The 23,014-nt window shown below is 38.8% G+C and overlaps 2 protein-coding genes and 1 long non-coding RNA gene across 5 annotated transcripts in view; 1 reads left to right on the forward strand and 2 right to left on the reverse strand.

The window, feature by feature from the left end:
* Positions 1-211: 211 nt before the first annotated feature.
* Positions 212-9,632, reverse strand: LOC310697006. Its single transcript, XR_014520842.1, has 3 exons — positions 9,430-9,632; positions 862-1,019; positions 212-315 (listed from the first exon to the last, which is right to left on the reverse strand). It is a non-coding gene; the product is annotated as an uncharacterized lncRNA (long non-coding RNA).
* Positions 9,633-11,484: 1,852 nt separating this feature from the next.
* Positions 11,485-23,014, forward strand: part of KCNIP1 (potassium voltage-gated channel interacting protein 1) — a 565,439-nt gene continuing 553,909 nt past the window's right edge. Inside the window, exons 1-2 of one of the 3 annotated variants that reach the window (XM_083482878.1) lie at positions 11,485-11,581; positions 12,809-12,874. In XM_083482878.1, the coding sequence (XP_083339004.1) occupies positions 12,826-12,874 (49 nt within the window). In that variant the 5' untranslated portion in view covers positions 11,485-11,581; positions 12,809-12,825. Of the gene's footprint in view, positions 11,582-12,765; positions 12,875-23,014 lie in introns of all 3 variants that reach the window. The other 2 variants (XM_083482877.1, XM_083482869.1) reach the window with 2 other exon arrangements.
* Positions 14,202-23,014, reverse strand: part of LCP2 (lymphocyte cytosolic protein 2) — a 36,605-nt gene continuing 27,792 nt past the window's right edge. The window contains exons 14-21 of the mRNA XM_083490856.1: positions 22,825-22,855; positions 21,469-21,485; positions 19,608-19,754; positions 18,828-18,871; positions 18,063-18,184; positions 15,447-15,533; positions 15,124-15,279; positions 14,202-14,827 (exon numbers count right to left, since the gene is read on the reverse strand). Coding sequence (XP_083346982.1) covers positions 14,705-14,827; positions 15,124-15,279; positions 15,447-15,533; positions 18,063-18,184; positions 18,828-18,871; positions 19,608-19,754; positions 21,469-21,485; positions 22,825-22,855 — 727 coding nt within the window. The 3' untranslated portion in view covers positions 14,202-14,704. The remainder of the gene's footprint in view (positions 14,828-15,123; positions 15,280-15,446; positions 15,534-18,062; positions 18,185-18,827; positions 18,872-19,607; positions 19,755-21,468; positions 21,486-22,824; positions 22,856-23,014) is intronic.

The raw sequence follows: 23,014 nt of genomic DNA on the forward strand, positions 1-23,014 counted from the left end.
GGGCTCTGATAGTATCAGAATCTGGATCTGAAATTTATTTCTAAAATTAAGAACACATATCTGTGCTTCAGATAATATCTGATTGCTAAGCTAACCAATGCGAACTATGAAGACATTTCCTTTCCCAACACGAAAAATTCTTTCATAGCAAAATAAACATTCACAAGCATTCACAAGTTGTCTCTCAAAATGAAGCTTTTGCACTATATCATAATATTAAATTGAATGTTTTTATTTGTAGATTATTCTTTTTAAAGGATACCTCCTGGAGAAAATTCTTTTCAAGCAAGGTAGAAGACAGCATGGTTATATTAGCTGAAAGAAATAAAATTAATACTGCTGTTTGAACCATTAAGTGGAAAGAGATATTTACAAGAACAATATCAACCTCATGAAACATTTACTAGAAAGGCTTTACTTATCTGAATTCTCTTAAATGCAGTAATTAATAATGTTCATTCATGTTCAGGCAGGCTAATTCTAGACACCCATCCTCCAGAGACCAATTGTGTAAATGTGTAGTCTCAGTAACACTCAAGAAGAAATGATTCCTTACAACCTGCTCTGTAATTTCTCTCAAAAATATTACTTTTTTCACATAGCCTTTGCTCCTTATTTTATTCAGAATTGTGGTTTTTCTTTAATAAAAAAGAAGTGGTCACAAAAGTATAGTTTCTAGCTATAAAACAGTGGGTTCCCCACACTGACAAGTCCTTCATTGTCATGCCATAGTATCTTGTGAAAGCTAAAGCGGGTTTTTTTTTAAGTACAAGCAGTAAAAGCATTGTATAATATTCATTTAGGAAGACACCTTCTACAAAGCAATTCAAGAAGTAACTTTTAAAAATCGTTGGGACCTACTTCACTTATGTATGCATGAGGCTCACAGAAGATCATTTTCTTTTCATATTCCTTCCTTAAGCAATCTAATATCCTGACCCTGTCCAGTGCAGTCCTGAGAAATTGTCTTCTTTCTCAAAATGAGTCCCTGCTGGGCAATTTATATAAAGCAATAAAATCTGCAAAATATAAAGACAAAATATATTTTTGCATATAATATTAGCATTGTCAACATGAAAGACTTTATCTACTGGTCAGAAAGGAAATATTCTAAATAGTGTCATTTGTTTGTGGGAATGCACAAAATAGTTTCAACAACTAACACTTGGTGTTTCTTTGCAAAATAAGCCTTTGCTGGGTGCTGAAGCTCAATGTGTTTGTGCCCACTTGTGTCTGTGTACTCTTGCAAACAAGTCTGTACAGAGGAGAAAGGTCATTGACTAGAAGAGTGCCTGCTGGCTTTACATTGGGCGATGTTAATTTTGCACCCCAACCAAAGAGGAATAACAGGTGAATCATTATGAGATGTGAAGGTGAAACTTTCATTGGTCCATTATTTTACTGCATTTTCCAAGATGCAGCCATGTTAGTCTGTTGCAGTAAGGACTATGAAGAGTCTTGTAGCGCCATAAATATTAACAGATGTATTAGCTTTTGTGAACTATGGTCCATTTCATCAGATGCACAAAGTGTTATCCTGAGCTGGAAGTTAATTTACCCAACCTATAACTCAGGATAACATTTCATCCCTCCAATGAAGCATACTGTAGGATACAAAAGCTTTTGCTATAATAGAGTTGTTAGTCTCTAAGGTGCCACAAGACTTCGTGTTGTTTTTAATGTGGTTTGTCCTAATTTTTGTCATATTTGCTCCATAATTAACAATGGTCAGTGTTTTTATTAAAATACAAACCCTGAATCCACAACACTACCATTCTAACACAAGAGGGCTTCCTCATTCACTTCTATGAAGATGTCAGATTCAGCTTATGCCAAGTGATGTTTGCATTTAAATGTTTACTGAGAAGCTCCAGGGTATTAAAACTCTCCATGTGCATGCCAGAGCTGATTTATCTGAAATATTTATTACATGTTCTTCATTGTGATAGGAATCACACAGCTGATTACATAAAAAGTTAAAATACAGCATATATAATTAAACAGCAAGAATAAATACATGGCATAACTTTCAACAACCAGAAAAAAATAAAATAATTACTTGCTGTTGTGATGATCAAAGGTTGCTGAGATACATCATATTCTATAAGCCCAATCTCAACTTTTTAGCATATTATATATTGATACTGAACTCATTTCTCTGAGTGCCAACCTTTATGAAACCAAGGTAGTCAGGAAAATGCCTTATACTGAGGCAGACCATTGGTCTGTGTAGCTCAGTATCCATACTTAACATGGAGAAGTTAGCAGGCTTGGGGGAACTCCAAGCTTTGCAGAAGTACAAAAAACTCAGTGTGGGGGAACAGAGGCTATGTTCAAATGCAGCTATGGAAGCTAGCCTTCTGCAGCACTTACATATCTCTGGTTTGGGGTCATAGCTGATAAATCATTACATCGCAAATTCAAAACCACAGAAAATATGGCTCTCTCTGATCTACTTATTGATGTTGCAGTAATGCCCAAGAAAGTTTGTTTATATTTCCCATACTTTCCCCTAACTAACCCACCACCCCCATATCACATAGCACATAAGGGTTAATGATCGAACACTCCTGCAATGTGCGATAAAAGCAATGCAGGAATAGTATTTGAAGCATTTCAGACAGCCCCCAGAAACTCTCTTTTTACAAGACAATACAGCAAAAACAACTTAATACCGCAACATTACAAAGTAATAGCTTGTACAGGATGGTTGGAGACTTTATCACAGTCACTGGGGAGTTGCACAATTGCCTTTAGTGTGCTGAATAACAAGCATATGATGTGTTGGAAAACAAGTTTTGTTGTATTGCTCCCCTTAAGAACCCGATTGTTGTCAATGGCACTTCGAAGGAGGAAGCGTGGTGATTTGTCTTATCTTATGATAAATGCATTTATCTGATTCCTGATCCCAAGCTTCCTCCTTCAAATGCATCAAATAGAAAGTATCTCTTGTTTAAAACAACAGCTGGGGTTAGCAAACCTATCAGAAGCACCACTGATAGATCCATGATCTTGCAAGTAACTTGATAATCTCTCTGTTGTCAGGGACAACTCTTTTGAAACATATTTTTATTGAATTGAGAAGTTTTCAATTGTATTATTCAGTGCCACTTCAGAAAAAAACTTGGAAGAATATTATGTCTCAATCATTTAAAAATGATTTTACTCTGAATCAATGTGCAGCAAAATTGTGATGAGTCCCAAGAATAAGGCCTGTGCTTACAAAAAAAAAAAAACTTTCATCCATCATTTTACTTCTAAATGTCAGCGTATTTACTTGAGAAGGAGCCAAGGCTCATGATGAATATAAAGCAGAAAAAGGAAAATTTCACTGGAAGCCTTGACAATTCTATAGCTGCTTAATTCACTGCAAGGTGAGTTCGGCAGTCAAAAGCTATGGTCATAAACAATGTCCATAAGCATGCTTCTAGCATAGTAAAAAAATGTGTGGAAATCTGGACTGAAATTATATTAATCTTTATTTATTTATTTAATTTATCCCGCTTTTCAACAGTAAAATTATTCCCAGGTTGGTTCATGTAATGTATCAAAGAACAACAATAAATATAATTCAAAACACTAGTTTGTATCCAGCTAGGTCTTACTCAGAGTTAGGGATGAATATTACCATATGTTAGACAGTTCCAATAAAACAGGAGTGGAAATCACGGTTGTTCACTTATTTGTCCCATGTCCAGAATGGAAATCAAGGCAGTGAGTCTGAATGGTATTCACCATGGTTGATGTTTTCAGTCAGCAAATGTTATATAATCCATAAAATTGCCACCCCTTTGCCTTGAAATGGAGTGGAATAATGTAATAACATAATTTATGCAATTAATTACCGGTACATAATTTCAGTATTGCAGACAGTGAGTTGAATAATGCTGGTTTTGGCAGAAGATGAACTGCAGCAGAATGGAGACAGTTCTGAATGCAATAAATACAAAGTAGAATAAAAAATGATGCCCTTTAACATCCCTGCTCAGGGTTGTTTATACACTAATTCTAGAAGCCTCTGAGCCAAGATGGGTGAACTGGAGGGCTTGTCATAGAGGGCAGCATGGATACAGTGGACATAATGACAACCTGGTAGAGTGGTGAGAACTAATGGGACACAGTTATCTTTGGATATAAACTCTATAGAAAGGACAGAGAATGGCATACTGGAGGTAGCCCACGTCAAAAGGGCACTGAGTCCAGCAACCTAGACTGTTCCCAATTTTTTAAAGAGTAATAAAAATTGTATTGTTAGGATCAAGGGCAGATATTGAAAAGACAAAACTGAGAATGTCATTAGATATGTTAAAAATATGTTTAATCTTCTTCATAAGCTAATACAAAAAGGAATAAAGAAGGCATTGACTAAACACAAGTAATATTGATCCCTTAAGCAGTTTATCTTTATATACATTCTTACAGTACAAAGGAATAAATCCAGAGAGAAAGAAACTCAATATCTTCATGCAAAACTAACTGAAACGAAAAGCAGTAATCCACCTCTGAAGCAGAGCCACAAGCAGAGAAATCTGAATAAAATACTTAAGATAAACTAGGAACACAAACATTGTACATGTAAAGTGCATTTGAATTTCAGAGGTCACTTTGTTTATATAGATTTAGCTCTTACAGTTATCAGCATGAAAAAGCTGCTATATTACCACAAATTGGCAATTAACTTTAAAATGTTCTTACTACTGCTGTTTGCTTTAGTTTAAAAATGCATCTCATTTAAGTTTAGGAGGAAGAGAAGATTGATTTGCATGTTCCAGCAGTGTCAAGAGATAATAAACAATATGAGACATAAAAAATAATCCTGCTTTGTATTTGTTTCTGTCATGCTCTGACTAAGTAATAAGTGAATATGAAGAGGGCTTAATGCTTCTGAAGTCATGCCATGTTTAAATATTTTTCTCACATATCCTATCAAGTTGAATTAGGTGCTACCAGAAGGTAAACTCATTCATCTTAACATGAAAAACATTTATTAACCCAAGATGAATACATGGGTTTTTTTTTGGTAAAATATGCTTGGATCAGGAATCTCCTTGTTTATGAAACAGAAAACAAAACAGTGTGCCTCTATGTAAAAGAGTCATACCCCAGAATAAATCATGAAAATTTAGCAACTTTGATTTCATTTGGTTTAACTTGCCCTCATTGTTCTTCTATCTGAATTGGAGATTATTATCAAGGACATAGTAATGTTGGCTCAGGTCAGTGTTAATTGATAGAAAGATGCATGGGGTTCACAATCATACCTTTCAATTAGATTACTGTAATATGATTTACGCGGGGTGCCTTTGAAAACTGTTAAGAATTAGACCATAGCTGCCTGGTTGTTACTTGGCGACTTGAAGGGTCCTGCTTATGTAAATAAATGTTTGCTTCCTTATGTATGAGGGTTTTTTTTGCATGCTGAGATCTTCAGAGTGTTCCCTGCTCGGAATATTTTATGTCTCTGTGGTTAGACCAATAGTTACAACAATGGAGTGGAGCCTTTTGACAGTGGTATTCTTTTGGAACATCCTTCCTAGCCTGGTTTGACAGCTGAACTCCCCTTGGCCTTTCAATGGCAGGTCAAGATATTCTGGATAAATAAAAGGTTTTGCCCATGCTGTTTAGCTAGACTTTATTTTAGTATATACTATCTGATTGGTTTTACAGTTACTTCTTTTTTTAAATGACAAAGTTTTAATTTAATATTATAATGTAAATATGAGTCACCTTGATGGCCCGATGGCCTTTGTTGGGTAGAAAGGCTATACATAGCAGAAGTTTTATCAGATGAATGAAATACACTTTTTTCAGGTGTCCACTACATTATGAGGGGTGAGACGAATACTTCTGAGAATTGCCTATAGGCAGATGATCAGGGAGAACTTGGTGATTATCAGCTCTAAGGTAAAGGTAAAGGTAAAGGTAAAGGACCCCTGACTAGGGTGTGGCCCTCATCTCACTTCAGGCTGAGGGAGCATTTGTCTGCAGACAGCTTTCTAAGCCATATGAGCAGCATGACTAAATTGCTTCTGGCGCAATGGGACACCATGACAAGTGCCAGAGTACATGGAAACACTGTTTACCTTTCTGCCACAGTGGTATCTATTTATCTATGCTGGTATGCTTTCAAGCTGCTGTGTTGGCAGGAGCTGGTACAGAGCAACAGGAGCTCACCCCATCGCGAGGACTCAAACTGCCGACCTTATGATCTGCAAGCCCAAGAAGCTCAGTGGTTTAGAAGACCACAGTGCCACCTGCATCCCTCTGTCAGCTCTAATGACTGATTGGGAGGATGGCTGCAGTCAGAGCAGCTGCTGAAACCTTTGATAGGCTGAGCGTTGCTCATCTCCGTTCCTTTACTCCATTGAAATCACAGTGGCATTTTAAACGTGTTTCAGTTTGAAAGCTGAATTCAGTAAATTTTAAAGCAACCCTAACACAATAAATACCATTCATACATCCGCCTCTTATGCCATTGTGTAAATAAAAGCTTTTAATTTTTAATGCATTTCTAGGAGTTCACAACACACATTTATTTCAGCATGGCAGTGAGTAATCACATCAAGTTTTAAAATTCTGTTCATACCTCATTTAATACATCCAGCATATGAAATATCCAAGCCTAAAACGTAATTACAGGAAAGTGCCATAAGGTCATTGCAAAGGTAGAATTCCTCCAACAATATCTCACTATGCCTCCTACAGGATAATTTATCACTTGGTATAAGTGATGTTTTTTGCCATATTGTCAGAACAAACAAAATTAGTTTTAATTTTAAAATAGTGCCAGTGTATTTGTGCTTGAAATATTAAGTAGATGGAGTCATTTCCTTAGAGATTTGTGGCTGTGATAAATATTCTGGTCTGTGTATGTATCAGCATTTGAATATGAGTTAACAGCTGGAAGTGTTGATTTTTTGGGGGGGGTACTGAGATATAATAAATTGATTCTATCCATTCAACTACATGACATAAATTGAATTTAAGCAAAATGGCATTTATGCTGTACAAACTGAACAACTCAACACACTTAAGAATGGAGGTTGTTAATTGTGTTTAATGATATATCTTCTGACTATTTTTAATATATTTTTTGTTCATTTAAAAGTGGAGTACAAATAAAATGTAGATAAAACACAGTTAAGATCCACAAAACTATTAAATGAATATACATAAAATAATTCTCAGTAAAACACAGATAAAGCCAGTTATGCTTTAAAAACAAATATAGGTAACTAAATTATATGTCCGGTTAGGTCTGATAAAATATTTTCAGCAGGTGTCTAAAGCAATACATTAAGGGCACCTGCCTAATGTCAATAAGCAGAGTTCTAAAGCAAATGTATATATACCACTTAAAACTGGGTAGGTACATCAGTCACAGAAAGTCAGCAGCAATAACAAAGTACACGTGTGTGTGTGTATACGCGCACACACACAACCCACACCCATACGCTTTGTACATTTAAAGCAGTATCATGACACTTTAAACAGTCATGGCCCCCTCTTCCCAAAGAATCCCGGGAACTATAGTTTGTTAAAGGGTGGTCAGAGTTGCTAGGAGACCCATATTCCCTTCAGCGAGCTACAGTCCTCCTACGAAGGAGAATTGAGTTTCACAACACTCTGAAAACAACAGCTCTTTTAAGGGGAATAGAGGTCTCCTGACACAGTTTGGACATAACACTAAGCCTGGGTTGTGATTTGTTTCTCCCACTTGTTTGTGTATTTAATTGGGACAGGATAAAGTGGTTTTCTCTCTGACTCCATAAGCTGTGAAGGAGTCAGAGTCTTTGGCAAAAAATTTTTTTAACCCTGAACTGGAAGGAGTGTAAAATCTGTGCATGGTAGGAATGTATCATACTCTTGGGCTAAGGTGGTGTTTAGTTTTTTGTTTTTGGGGGTGGGGGTTGTTGCTGTTGGTTTTTTGCATCTTTATTTTAGATCTTGAGATTTATGTGGAAATTGTTCTGTTTGGCTGTGTATTATGTTTTATTTATTGTTTATGACTACTGTTGTTATGTTGTAGCTATGTCCCCCCCATGTTGTACTGCAGAAAGGTGGTATGTATGTATGTATGTATGTATGTATGTATGCATGTATGTATGTATGTATCTCCCTTTACCTCAGCTCCAGCTAAGCAGCCACCTGAAGCTAAGCCTGAAGGTTTGCACCTCAGTGATCTGCTTTCAGGTTGCCTGGATTTCAGGACAACATGTATGTCCTGCCCTTGATCTTGTCGGTTCCCCTCCAGCAGGTGTGCAGAAATCACCCCATTCTCTCTGGTTGGCACCATTTCACTATTACAATGAAGCATGTGGAAATTAGTATTTCAAAATTCTTCAGCAAGATGTCAGATCGCAAGGTAATGGCTTTGTCTTCCTCTGACCGAATGGTGTATAATAATTGTTTTCTTTCATTCCCTGCCTTTCAGAGAGTGTTCAAACCCGGATTATGCAGATTGTACTGAAAAGCAATACACTTCTAGTTTTAAGAATTAGATTAATGGGGAGTGAGGAGGACAGGAGGGATTAAAAAAACCCCCAGAATCTGAGTAAGCAAGCACCAGTTAACTGATTCCTTTCATAGTGTACTGTGCCATAGATATAATTACTTGCCCATATAAAGGTAAAGGACCCCTGACAGTTAAGTCCAGTTGTGAATGACTCTGGGGTTGCGGCGTTCATCTCGCTTTACTGGCTGAGGGAGCCAACCTTTGTCCGCAGACAGTTTTCCCGGGTCACGTGGCCAGCATGACTACCTTCCCGCCGGAGCGGTACCTATTATCTACTTGCACTTTGACGTGCTTTTGAACTGCTTAGGTGGGCAAGAGCTGGGACCGAGCAATGGGAGCTCACCCTGTTGCGGGGATTCGAACCGCCGACCTTCCAATTGGCAAGCCCAGAGGCTCAGTGGTTTACACCACAGCCCCACCCGCATCCCCACTCACCCATATACTTGCAATTAACTCAGAGCAACATATGCAGAAATAATATTCATACAGTTGCAGGTAGTGAAGTTAGCAAGTCCTTTTTTTAAAAAAGCTAAACAACTCCGCTTTCCTTCACATATTCTACCTTACGGGCCCACATGCCAAGCTTTTGGCTTTCTTTTTCCTTAGAATTAACATTTAAAGCACAAGCTACTATGCCACGGTTAGCCATGGAGAGTCCTGGGAACTATGCTAGCAGCTATACCTGTCACACAGGCATAGTCAAACTTGGCCCTCCAGCTGTTTTGGGACTACAATTCCCATCACCCCTGACCACTGGTCCTGTTAGCTAGGGATAATGAGAGTTGTAGTCCCAAAACAGCTGGAGGGCCAAGTTAGCAGCACTCTTTAACAAACTACACTTCCCAGGATTCTCCGTGTTTGTAAAAAAAAAAAAGGCATAATCACGCTTTTCAAATGTATGGTGTGAATGCGACCTTCAGGTTTTTATGTTGCTATTTAAACTTCTCCTTTCTCCCCAATGTTAATCACTTCCTGCTCCAGCTCCTTGCGTGGACCTCTCGCTCGAGCTTCCTCAGAGCTCAAAATCCAGGCAGCCTTTTCAGCTCAGTTCACCTTCCCGCTGGCCTCTCCCATTGCCATAAGAATGGCGGGAACTCACGGGAACTCAGTTCCGGCACCTCAGGTGGGTGCCGTTGCCCTTCTAACGAGGGAGGTGTTTGTTTGTGGCGAGTCCCGGCAACTCTTTATGGGGGGGGGGAGCACTGAAAAGCTATACATTTATTTCTTTTAACTGATAACGGCTAAGGAATGTGTGCTCTTCTGGGGCTTGAAATTTGGATGTGATGGTTCTTTCACTCCACTTTACTCAGTACAAAAAAAAAAAAACCTAGTCAGGTTTTGGGTTGAAAAGATGTGGGCGCTCCTGTAGTTCTCCTCAGAAGCACTGAGAGAAAAAAACTATTTTTACCCCATTCCCCGCCCCGCAGGAGGGATATTTTATCTTGACCCAGGTCACGTCCCCACAATTCAGAGGCTCCCTTTTCCTGCCTCGCGCTGCCGTGAGTAGCAGTGGCGTTGAGCGCGCGGGCGCGCGGATTTCCAGTTTAAAATGGTTTCCCTTTGTGAGGCTTGTCGGTCAGCGGCCTCTTGCGGCGTCGCGTCAGATCGGTCGATCTGTGGTGAAGACAAACGCTCTCTCTGAGGAGGCGCCGACACAGGAGTCGAAACTTCTCTCTGCCCAGCCTTCGAGTAGTGGTGGGGATTCGAAGTGCGGCAGCTAGACCCCGCCATTTAGAGTATTTCCCAATAATAAATTATCTGATAATTATAAACTGATAATTATAAACCGTGTTCGCTTATCCCTCCAGCACTCTCATTTCTGGTTTCCCTCAGCCACTCAGGAATTTTAATCAGCTCAACTTGTTTCCATTACGTTCATTTACCTCAACATTTATCCCCTTTCTCCAAATTCTCTATCTATATGCACACACTAAAAAACAACAACCCAGCCATTTAAAACAAAAACAAAAAAACTCCCATGGGGCTCAACTAGCAATTTTACCTTTGGACAAAATGTTCTAAATTCTGTGAGCTTTCCTGGAAGTAATATTTTATACAAGTCTGGAAAGAAAAGTCACTATAATCCACAAAAAGTGTTTTTCATTTTTCCAATGATTTAAGGGGGAAATGACTTTACATTTGATTCCATAGAGCGTACCTGATTAGTCCTAAAGTGTGCAGTGAGAAATGTAATAAAATATCAACAATGAACCTATGATTAACTTCCAAAGATATTATTACTGCAATATGATGGCACCCTCTTGTGGTTAAGGATTTTTATAAAAATGGCTGTAGCTAGTTTGAACATGAACTTCTCAGTGTTTGTTTCCCTTTACAAACAGTAAGGAAGAATTTTTGTTTTCAGCAGGTGAACGTCTTTTTATTTTCATGGTATATGCTTTCTAGGGAAACCATACAGTGCCCTTTAGATAAGTAGCTACAGTCACAGATTTGGAGATGTCATAAACCCTCTGATTTCTCCTTGGGATTACTCACTTTCCCTAGTTCAGAAGGATTACATCCACACACAATGAAGATCTGATTCTTCTTTAGTCAGAGGAGCTTTTTAAAATAATGCCTCTACTAGTACCTAACATGCTTGTGGCTTGCCAGATTCAAAATTCCTTATTCCAGTAAGGTCTAAATCTCTAGCTGGTGCCAACTATACTTGTACATTACAAAATAGTTACACCTGTGTGCTTGTATTGTGTGAACATAGACTAAAATTATCTTGCCACTGGCTTTTATTTTAGTGGTGTCAGAAGAGTCTGCTCTCTGTTTGGAGAAGGAGCTGGTTTTCTCATCACAGCTATTTTCCAATTCAGATTATACAGTTTTTAAGCCCTTTGAACAAGTGATCCTTGTAAGGATGTTTTAACACATGAAAGTAAAATTTAAGCATATAAAGCCATCTCTCATATAATTAACCCCAAGAAAGTTACTGATTCTCATTCTGATTTCTTGGTCTTTTTTAGATGTCAAAGAATGATGATGATCAGCAGTTTACTATTGACAATGCAATTAAAAATATGGATAAAATGTCATCTGAACTGAATAAACTTATGGGTAATTATTAATGCTACTATTGTCAGAATGAAGATAAATGATTGATTTATTTTCCTACTATGTGATGATTACTGCCTGAAGAGTTCTAGGAAATGATGTATTGTATATGAATCAATATATACAAACTTACCTAACTGCATAAGAAATTAAAGTATTATTCCACTTCCTCTTAATGCATGATGGTTATAACCTGTGCATCTCCTGTTGAAGTCACAATTATTCAGGAACACATTATTTCTGTTAATGTTAAATGTCATTGCTATGTGTCTGCAAATTTTATTTACTTCTTTCAAAAGGGGGGAAAGCTACAGCTTTCCCCTGCTCCTATTTAGTGAATGCAGGAGGGGATGAGTATGCCTCAAACTATAATTCATGGGTGGGGAACCTTTGGCCTGTGGACCAAATTTGGCATTCTAGGCCTCCCCATTTGGCCCACCAGGCTGTTTTGACCAAGCCATAAACAACTGCCCTATACATGACACCAGATATCAGGCAATAGCAAGACTTGGTTGAAAGGGGCTTTGTGGGCCCTACCAATTGGCAATGCCTGCAAAGTCTGCACAGTGCTTCACAAGGGATCAAAAGCCAGCTAATTGTTGGACACTGGAAATGCTGACCAAAGCATTGCAAGCCCTGTGCTCAGCAGTTCCCAAGCATGGGGCTTGCAGAGCCCCTCTTGGAATATTTTCCAAGTGCCTGACAACCAGCTAACTGTTGGGTGCTTGGGAAGCTCTGTGCAAAGCCCAAACCTTGACAGTTGTCAGTCACAGGCATCATTATGACAACAGATGATTGACCAGTAGATGGTCCCAAACTCCTGTGAAACCCTGCTAAGATGGAGAGAGAAAAAGATGTGGCCAATGGGCCAAAAACGTTCCCTGCTTTTGCTGTAATGGCTGTCCTTGTGGGACAACTGTTGCAGCTATCCTTCTGACATTTGGCAGGTTTCAGAAGCGTTACATTTGCCTGCAAATATCTTCCAATTCTTCCCCAAATGAAAACATTGTAGCCATTTTTTAATTTCCCAATAGTGAATAAATGGTTTGGAGGGGAGGAAGGAAGTAGATTTATCACCAATAGTGAAAGGGGTGTGTGTGTGTTGAAATTAGGTGCTCCCTTTCACATGGTTATAAATTTAACAGACAGACTAAATGAATAAATACAGAAATGTTGTTGTTCTACAGTAAAAACCCAACTGCTGCTTTGCGATCTTATTCTGAACTTCAGCCATCCAGCTCTAACAGATGTTTCAACAGAAGCTGATGAAAAGAAACGTGAGGAGTCCACAAATCTGTGAGTTCCTTTTATTGTCCCTCTTCATTAACCCTTTGTCAGTAGTTGGTGCTACATTTAAAAGGGCAAGTTGAAAGATAAATTTTATCTTTCCTAACTTTTTATGCCCCTGGACCATATTGTTCCTTTGAGACACTTTACAAAGTATGTCAAGTGTTGAGTTTTTGAATTGCACGCTATATTTGATTACTAATTAAATTACTGTTTTTGTGTAGTTGGCGTTGGTTTGTTAAGTTAGCTGGTGCTATTCTTTTATTTACTGCACATAGTAGGTGTGTAGAGCAAGCTAAGGAATAAATGGATACAAAAATATGTCACCCAAATCCTCAATTTTCAAAAAAACAAAGGAGCAGTGAGCTTTTACTAGAATAGCTTCTTTTCATCCCTTGCATCTCCACTGTGCTCTACTTTTAATGGGCACAAAACTGTGCACATTTAATGTTCTTAAATAACAGAAAGAAAATACAGTACGTGTATAGTATCTTACCTTATCAGAACATAAGGATAGATTTCTTAATAAAGTGCTGCAGAATTAAGGCCAATAATCCAATCCAATTTAACGATGCAGTAAGATTTACAAAGTACTGTGATTGATTTTGTTTTTTGAACTCAAACTGACTTTAACATCTTTAGACTGGGCTTGCCCCTGCCATGTGATGGTAACATAATTGCAAATTTGTCCTTGATAAGTCAGATGGACAGTGGCTTAAAGTTAGTGCTAAGCCATTCTTTATGTCTGTGAAGTCTAGGCAGGAATTTGAAATAATAGGAATTATTGGTACTGGATAGAATCTATGAGTATATGATTGCATTTCCTATATACATTAAAATGTACAGCTGTCATGCTGCAGTTTATGTAGCTGCCAACAGGTGGCCATGCCAGTTATAGATGAGCAAGCGGGAACTGCAAACCACTGTGTGCAATGCCTGCCCCCTCCATTAAATGTGGCTGCAATAAGATTTACAGAGGGGGAGGCACTTCAGAAGCCACTCTTTGAAGCACCTTCTCTTCCTTTAAAAAGTGGTGGAGCTTGGGGTGAGCTGTGGTGATAGGCAAGGTGAGGTATAAAGGGAGGAGGGGTTGGCCAGGTGCGGCTGAATAGTTGGCAAAGAGGTTGGCGTGTAGGTGGAGTTGGTGAGCAGAAAGAACGGGGGCAGCAGCTCCTAGTAATTATATGAGGACTAAAGCAATACTTAAAGGGTTGTCATTTGTATTATGGGAGTCCATCTTGTACAGTGGCTAACTTGAAAAGATACATACAGAGAATGGAAGTTTATTTGTGTGAGAGAAATGGGTAGTAATAAAGGTTAGCAGTGGGAAAAGGAATATAAAAACAGATAGATACTTTATTGATTCTAGCTGCATCTGAAAATGCAGCATCTTAAACTAATTGCTGTTATCATATGTGAAATATAGTACACAGATATAGTTCCCACAAACATTAGACATTAGCATGGATACTGTGTTTGAGAGCATCAAACAACTTGAATACACCAAGCTATTCTCAGGTGAATATGTCTATTGTATTTTATACAACACTACTCCACAAAAAGCATTCACATGTAAAGAAATATGTACACAAATTGTAAGACCACACAGTTATTTTCAGTTTGTGTAATGTTGCATTTCAGATAGTGGCTATCACACACATGCGTATGCTGAGTGAGAAGTAATACACTGATGTTTTCAGTTTGAGAACTTAAGGCAAGAAATGAACTTGCATTTTAACATGAAAATAAGAGAAGTTCACCAAATATAAATCAGTTACTCTTCTGGCTTTCTCTTTCAAAGATAAATAGGTGATCCTCCAGGAAATTTTCTGTTATCTTTTAAAGAGATCCAGCCATGTATGTCAGCAAGCACTGCTTTCTTGAACACCGATCCTTTCCGTCTATCAGTCGAAGAGGCATTTTTCTGAAGTAATCAATTATATCAGCCACCGAAGCAAAATCCTGTGTGATTTACAGAATGTCAGTCAGTCAATGATTCTGACTATAGAGAAAGTTAAAGCAACGTAATTTTGGCTCTTTGTTTTATACAAATTGTTCTTTAGGGACAGTAAATAAACTATCTTTGGTTCTAGTTTTTGCTGTTAGCCTAGATTTGATTCTGCTCAGTTACTGCACTCTCATTTGAGAAACCTTGAAGGAGAAGTAGTAAGAAGTGTTGTCATTATGTAGAAAGTATTATATTTAATAAGTAATAAATATTAAAATAAATAAATAAATAAAGTAACATTACATCATACCTCATTCCCTTTTGAGCTAGTTCCTAATATATACACTTTATCTTCCAGTTGGAAACGTATTGGAATATTGTATACTTTAGCACTGTAAAGCACCATCAAGACATAGGGTTGATCAGCAGCCTTCGTTGAGCTGTCTCTTACTAAGAAAGTGCCATCCTAGAAAAGTAACACATTAAAATATTTTTAAGACAAATGTAATCACAACTGTCAACAGAATTGATTGCATTTCGAAGCAAATGTGTTCAGGATTAGTCTTGGAGTGTGTGTTCAATTTCAATATTTTTCTCAAATTACTATACTGATGTTATAATTTAACTCTTCACCTGGTTTATGGTCCTAAGAGCAGCTTCTGCATCTGTCCGGGTTATATCAGCAGCATACCATTCCTGATTTAGCGGGAGCTGGTTATACTTGAGCCACATGAAAAGAGAGACAAAGAGCTGTTTATTAGTGAGAATATGGTATTACCAGTGTAGGGCAAAGGAGTACAGAGCTTTGAAAGGCAGGTATGGTATTTATTAACTGAATATGTTACTGGTAAGGTACCCAATCATTCTTTTCTCCTCTTTATGTTTATAACTGAAGCCATTGTTTCTTTGCTTATGGAAGTTTGATGTGAAATTGCTGCAGCTCTTGCCCACCAGTCCAGCCCCTGTGTTAATATGACATCAATAGCAATAGCAAAATGCCAGCCCATTTTTAATTATTATTTTCTGACATTTAGTTTAGCTTTCTCCTTATCATGAAAAACAGATAAGTAAAAATAACCTGTTGTATATCTGTAGTATATATGCGTGCAAACTCCTACGTGTGTTGTTGTTAATGGGCATTTTGTCATGAATGTAGTGATGGATTTGGTGGGAAGTCTCTATAACCACACTTATTATCCACACTTCCTCTTGTCCTGCTGTTTTCTCCTGGGAAAAGCTGCTTTTTAGCACTTAATTGTAGTAAATGGCAATTTTCTCTGGATTGATACTTGCTCTAAAATGATAGTTTTTCATGGGAAAGGAGTGGGCCAAGTGGGAAACCACTCAGACCCATGATTTTTGCACAGGACAAGCAGACGTGTGGATGAGTCCTTATGCTTGCATTTGCTCCTCACCTGAGCACAACCTAGCCATTTTATTTCTAATGGCTCCAAATGCCAAAAGAAACACATCTATGTGCACTGATTGCTGCATGTTGATTTCAACAGCGCACCCAGTTTAGAGAATCTATTTTCACAAGATGTTTATACAGTATAAGACTTTCATTTCAGTACCTACAAGGGATAAATAAATAAATCCTTGCAGAACTGTTGTACAAGCTGCTGCTCCTTGCTACATATGGACTGTTTTTCTTCACCTTGTCTCACCCAGTTTTCCTATGCTTTGCTCATATGTATTCTGTTATTGGTTCTTATTGGCATATGTTTAAAAAATAAAATCATAAAATCATACAAAGCCATCCAAATACATTAGTAATCCAAACACATACAATATATAAAAGACTAGATAGTCACCACTGAGTAAATCAGGCAACTTTCGATTTAGCTTTAAAAATCTCAGCTAAATACCCTGAAACAATCTTGGTAGTTTTGGGAGTATCATCCCTCAACAAATATTGGATTACAGACTCTTTGTAAATCGATATTTTAAGCTATAAGGAAGTTACCACACCTATCAGCCAATCACCCGTTCCCACCACCCTTCTGAGTAATACCCCTCCCCACCCTCTCACTATATATATAAGGGTCTGGTGACTTCTGTTTCAGTGTATCTGAAGAAGTGTGCATGCACATGAAAGCTCATCCCAATAACAAACTTAGTTGGTCTCTAAGATGCTACTGGAAGGAATTTTTTTATTTTGTTTCGATTACGGCAGACCAACACGGCCATCTACCTGTCTCAATAAAGAAGTTAGGAAACTTTCCGGGTCTGTATTAATGTGAATTTTTAACCAGAATTTGAAATTCATAATCCAGCCCTTAGATTCTAAGAGATGCCGGCTTAACTCTGCACACATAGCTAAATACAGTGGTACCCCTGGTTATGAACGCTCCTGGTTATGCACGCTGTGGGTTACGAGCTCCGCTAACCCAGAAGTAGGCGCTCCTGGTTGTGAACTTTGCCCCAGGATGCGGACGGAAATTGCACACAGGAGGCGCCATTAGCGAAAGCACGCTTCAGGTTAAGAATGGTTTCCGGTTACGAATGGACCTCTGGAACGGATTCAGTTCATAACCAGAGGTACCACTGTAGGAGACGCATTTTGGAGCTCCTAGAATTTGTTGGAAGGATGCTTGTACATTCTCGACTTTGTTGTTAAAGTCAGTTATCCATAAGGGAATCCCGTAAAGGACTTGAAAAACACTTTTGCACTACAGACCCTAACTGCTGTAGGCACATTCTGGTTACCATAAAAAAATTTAGAATCCTTTAATTCATGCTGCAGTGCATTTAGCTAAGTTGGTTGTCCTGTTACAATGGGTCACCCATTTTAGATTGTAATAAAAGGTGAACCCTAAGTATTTAAAACTTTTAACTTGTTCGATTTAACTTGTTCCAATTCTTGATCACCAATACGCTATTTAGATGGGTGTCATTTTGAAAATACTAAGATCTTGGATTTTGAATAATTAATCGCTAGGTGATTTCCTTGGCCATAATGAAAGAATGCTTTTAGATACCTTTGGAGCCCAATTCTGGTTCAGGAGAGGAGGAGAGTGTCATCCGCAAATAAAAGTATGGGAACTGCATAGGTCCTAACCTAGGAGGGTGGCCATTTACAATGAGTAGATGTTGTTTCATATCATTCAAAAATAGATTAAATAGATGTGGGACAAGAATACAGCCTCATATGTATGCCTTGGAAGGAACTGGGTCTGGCATTCTATCACATAAATTGTTCACTTGGAATTCACAATATATTAAACATTTTTGATGCTATTATTGTACCTTGTGGTACTGATCCATCGCTTCATTTTCAGCATTGACAGAATGTGTGAACGGTCTGTTAGGAATTGGTAATGGTGGTCTTCCATCAGCAGGGCCTCTTGAAGCAGTTCTGCCAATATTACCTTCAGAAAAAATGAACATATTTAAAAATTAAATCCAGACAGCTTAATGGACATTGGAACATGATTCTAACGAACCACACAAGCTTGACAGGGTCTTGACAAAGTAAAAATGAAATTGACTTCCGATGAGAATGTTTCATTACAACTTAAATGCTTTAAGCAGTAACTGGCAAACTAAAGGGAAAGAGTAGACAAGTCTGATAGAAAAATAGACCGCATAACTCACAAAATCTCACAGAAATGCAAAGCATCAAACATGAGAAGCATTATGACAGACATTCCTAAATGCATTTATTTGATTTATATCAAGGTTAGAGAACCTGGTTCCATCTATTTGCTACTGGACTATAATGTCCACTATCCCTGGCCATTGTTTATGCTGGATGGGGATCATGGGAATTTGAATCTAAAAATAACTGGTGCGCCAGATTCCCCATTTCTGATTTAGGTTATTTCATTACTATACTGCTCTAAAACCTTGTAATTCAAGAAACAAAACAACTTGTGTTCAGACAACCAATGCTTCATAAATTTGCATTGTCGCAAAATATTTAATGGAAAAGCTGTTAGTTTGTACTGGCAGCAATCATATGTTTTGAAAATCTAAGCCTGAATATTTATGAGGTATTTATACAGTACATACTTGGCTGAAAATGTGGTGGTAGTGATCCACTTGATGAAAGAGTGCTGTAAAAATAAACAATGATTAGCATGTACAAATGAGATCTGATACTTTGTAAGTGACTAGTTTTATATCTTAGAAATGAGGCCAGAAAATACTTGCTGGTATAGCAGAATTGGTTGCAGGTTGCAACTCTTCTCTTGTTTCAAATTGTTTGTGGGAATCCACAGGATGAGTAAAGGAACTATTCGGGACAATGTGTGTGTGTGTGTGTGTGTGTGTGTGTGTGTGTGTGTACACTCTTATCTATAGTATGGGAACATAGTCATTCCAGAACTATGCCCACAGAAGCCCGTTTTAAACTGGTATAGCTGGGTGGGGAGGGAGTGGAAAACAGTTACAGTTTTACCTCGGGTTAAGTACTTAATTCGTTCCGGAGGTCCATACTTAACCTGAAACTGTTCTTAACCTGAAGCACCATTTTTAGCTAATGGGGCCTCCTGCTGCTGCTGCGCCACCGGAGCACAATTTCTGTTCTCATCCTGAAGCAAAGTTCTTAACCTGAAGCAATATTTCTGGGTTAGCGGAGTCTGTAACATGAAGCGTATGTAACCTGAAGCGTACGTAACCCGAGGTACCACTGTACTGGAGTTAGTCTCAATCATGTGAGCAGGATGAATTGCCCTTACTGCATTTGATTCTCATAGAATTTAATTCTCTTATAGAATTAAGAATAGCAATGAACAAGTTCCACACAATGTATAATAGCACACAACTAATGGTCAGTTCAATTCAACAAACCTTTCTGCACCAGGTATTGTCTTGGATGGTAAAAGGCTCTGTTTAGAATGCGGCTTAGGAGATCTGATTGGAAATGTGTTACATGGCAAAAATGGCTGGGGAGCTGACCTGTGGTGAATATCTGCAAAACACACACACCAAAAACAAAAACACAGTTAAATGACTCAGATTGGGACAGTGAATAAGAGATTTGTGGAACTACTCAGTTTGTTTTGGAAAAGCTTAGACATTTCTGACTCATATTCTGGAATTCATTTCAGATTCAAAATGCTGTAGTTCCAGCATAGAAACTATGAGAGTTGAGGTTCCAGCAGATCTTCAAGTTTCACTGACACAGTTGGCTTCACCTTGCATGAACAAAATAACACATTGCATTTATTATTACTATTATTATTATTATTATTATTATTATTATTATTATTATTATTAGTTTTAGTTTTTAATAGCCCACCTTTTTCCCTGACAGGGACTCAAGGCAGCTTACAGATAAAAATAAGAACTGCTAAAAAATGAATCATTCAAAACTATTAAATCCTGATAGAATTAATGCTACATTAAAGCGCTTGCACAAATTTAGTATAGTAAGTTTCTGCACAAGAAACCTCTGTCAGTGGCAGAGGAACCCTCCAGGAAGATTTCTGAATTGATGATAAAATCTGCCCATTTTTGTTAAGTTCCATATCCATCCTGGTATATTACTAACACTGGTAAAACTGCAGATTTGCTGTCAAATTACTTATTTGGTGAAATTTGGTATCACTAACATACACTGAAATGCTAGTGGCTGGTAGCCACTTAAAAATGCCCAAAATTCCTGAGATGACCAGTCCTGACGGTGATCAGATTTCACAGTTCTAAGAGAGGAGCTCCCCATGTTCCTTGTTCAATATTTTAGCAGACTGAAGCAGATACTTGTGGTCAATATTGATAGGTGTAACTGCATGCAAGGTATTCAGCATTCAGGGCTTTATAGATCAAAATAAGTTGTTGTCATTTAGTTGTGTCCGACTCTTCGTGGCCCCATGGACCAGAGCACGCCAGGCACTCCTGTCTTCCACTGCCTCCCGCAGTTTGGTCAGACTCATGTTTGTAGCTTCGAGAACACTGTCCAACCATTTCATCCTCTGTCATCCCCTTCTCCTAGTGCCCTCAATCTTTCCCAGCATCAGAGTCTTTTCCAGGGAGTCTTCTCTTCTCATGAGGTGGCCAAAGTATTGGAGCCTCAGCTTCAGTATATGTCCTTCCAGTGAGCACTCAGGGCTGATTTCCTTAAGAATGGATAGATTTGATCTTCTTGCAGTCCATGAGACTCCCAAGAGTCTCCTCCAGCATCATAATTCAAAAGCATCAATTCTTTGGCGATCAGCCTTCTTTAAGGTCCAGCTCTCGAAATAAGTAGATGGGAATAAAAAACCACTAGGAGGCAGACAACTATATATTCTATTAACTGAAATTTCCAAGCAGCTTTTAAAGGCAAACTTATGTAGGCTACTCTTGAAGTTAAAGACAAGTATAACAGTGAAGGCTGAATCTGATAAGTTAAGGATTAGTTTTACATAATTTTTCTGGAGTACAGTTGCTGAAAGAAAATAATCTTGGCTACCATTACATTTTAGGATTCCACGAATGAAGATGGGTCCAGTAGTATTCCAATGTGGCAATCCTGAAAGTAGTTTAATTTGAGTTCCAGTGAAACCTTCATTGAGATTTCCTTAGAAATTTGCCACCTTTTTGGGAAGCCTTTTACTTAGCTCCTTAGTGGTCATCCCTAACTGGAAGAAGGCCTAAGCAAGCTGAACTGCATGCTCAAATAAATATCAACAATAATGATAGTAATAGGAATAATTAAGAAATACATTACATACTGCCATCTTCCATCTGAAAGAAGAAGAAAAGCTAGCATTAGGGTTGGCACTTAATTAAAGATATATTAGCTATATTCAAAGCAGCACTAAGCAGTGCTTGCCTGATGGAAAAATCTTCCCTCTCTTCCCCTTGTGTGCTGTTCTGGGGGTTCTCCTGACCCCTCCCCCCTGAGCAGATGTGGAGAGGGTGGGGGAGAATGAGGGGGAAGTCCTGTTTTCCTAGTGGGAATCATTGTGTTGGCTTCTGCTAGTGCAACAATTTAATTGAATATGGCCCTAATAAGTCAGCATATGTCATATGAACTAAATAGGTTTAAAGGCAAAAAAGTATTATTTCTTCTTTTAGATAATGGACATGTGGCACAGCAGGTATCATCTTAGGATAGTTATTTTCTCTAGTTTCATTTTCTCTAGCCTTCATTCGGGAAAACAGCTTGTTTTATTAGAAGGTATGTGATATAGTTCTTAAAGTTAGGCAAATGTGAGCCTACCATATTTTTTGCACCATAGGACGCACCGGACAATAGGACGCACCTTGTTTTAGAGGGGGGAGAACAAGAAGAAAAAATTCTCCCCCTCTCTGCCCAGCGCCCCTTCAGCGAAGTGGCCGGAGGCGCTGCGCAGAGAGGGGGGGAATTTTTCCCCTCTTGTTTTCCCGCTCTAAAACAAGGTGCCATTTGGGATGTGTTCAGGCAGCTACCTTGGAAGCCTGGAGAGCGACAGGGGTCGGTGTGCACCGACCCCTCTCGCTCTCCAGGCTTCAGGATCCTTTCGACCTGCTCTTTGGGGCTGGTGGGGGGAAGCCCACCACCAGCCCCAAAGAGCAGGTCAGGGAGCAGCAGAAAGGCACAGCGGAGAGGATCCTGCCATAGCTGCGCGTCACCTCTCCAGCCGGGAGAGGGTCGCGGGGGGGCTTCTTTAGCCCCACGCGCGCTCTCCCGGCTGGAGAGGTGACGCGCGGCTATAGAGGCTCCTTCCATAGCCGCGCATCACCTCTCCAGCCGGGAGAGGGTCGCGGGGGCTTCTTTTGCCCCGCGCGCGCTCTCCCGGCTGGAGAGGTGACACGCGGCTTTAGAGGCTCCTGCCATAGCTGCGCGTCACCTCTCCAGCCGGGAGAGGGTCGCGGGGCTATGGCGTCTTCGCTCCATAGGACGCACACACATTTCCCCTTCATTTTTGAAGGGGAAAAAGTGCGTCCTATAGAGTGAAAAATACGGTAATCTGTTCCTGGAGCAGGGAAAGTTTTCAGATCAAGGAACAGTGAGATTTAAACATTTGGCTCCCCCCAAAATGAGATTCAATTGTAACAAATTAAATATAGTTTCTACACTTTCTCAAAAATGCATACTTACTTCTGTCTTCCTTTCAGCTATCTGATTGTTCCTATAGGAAAGATAAAAATAATTGTATGTATCATGAGAATAGCTGGTACACTCAATATTTAAGAAAAAAACATTGCTTGCAATTTACTGCCTAGTTATTTTGCTAGTCAACCTCCATCAAGGAGGCTAGAATTTAAAATTTTAGTTTCTAGGTGAAAAT

Source organism: Podarcis liolepis (genome assembly GCF_965112155.1).
Source record: "Podarcis liolepis genome assembly, chromosome: 2".
Taxonomy (NCBI): domain Eukaryota; kingdom Metazoa; phylum Chordata; class Lepidosauria; order Squamata; family Lacertidae; genus Podarcis; species Podarcis liolepis.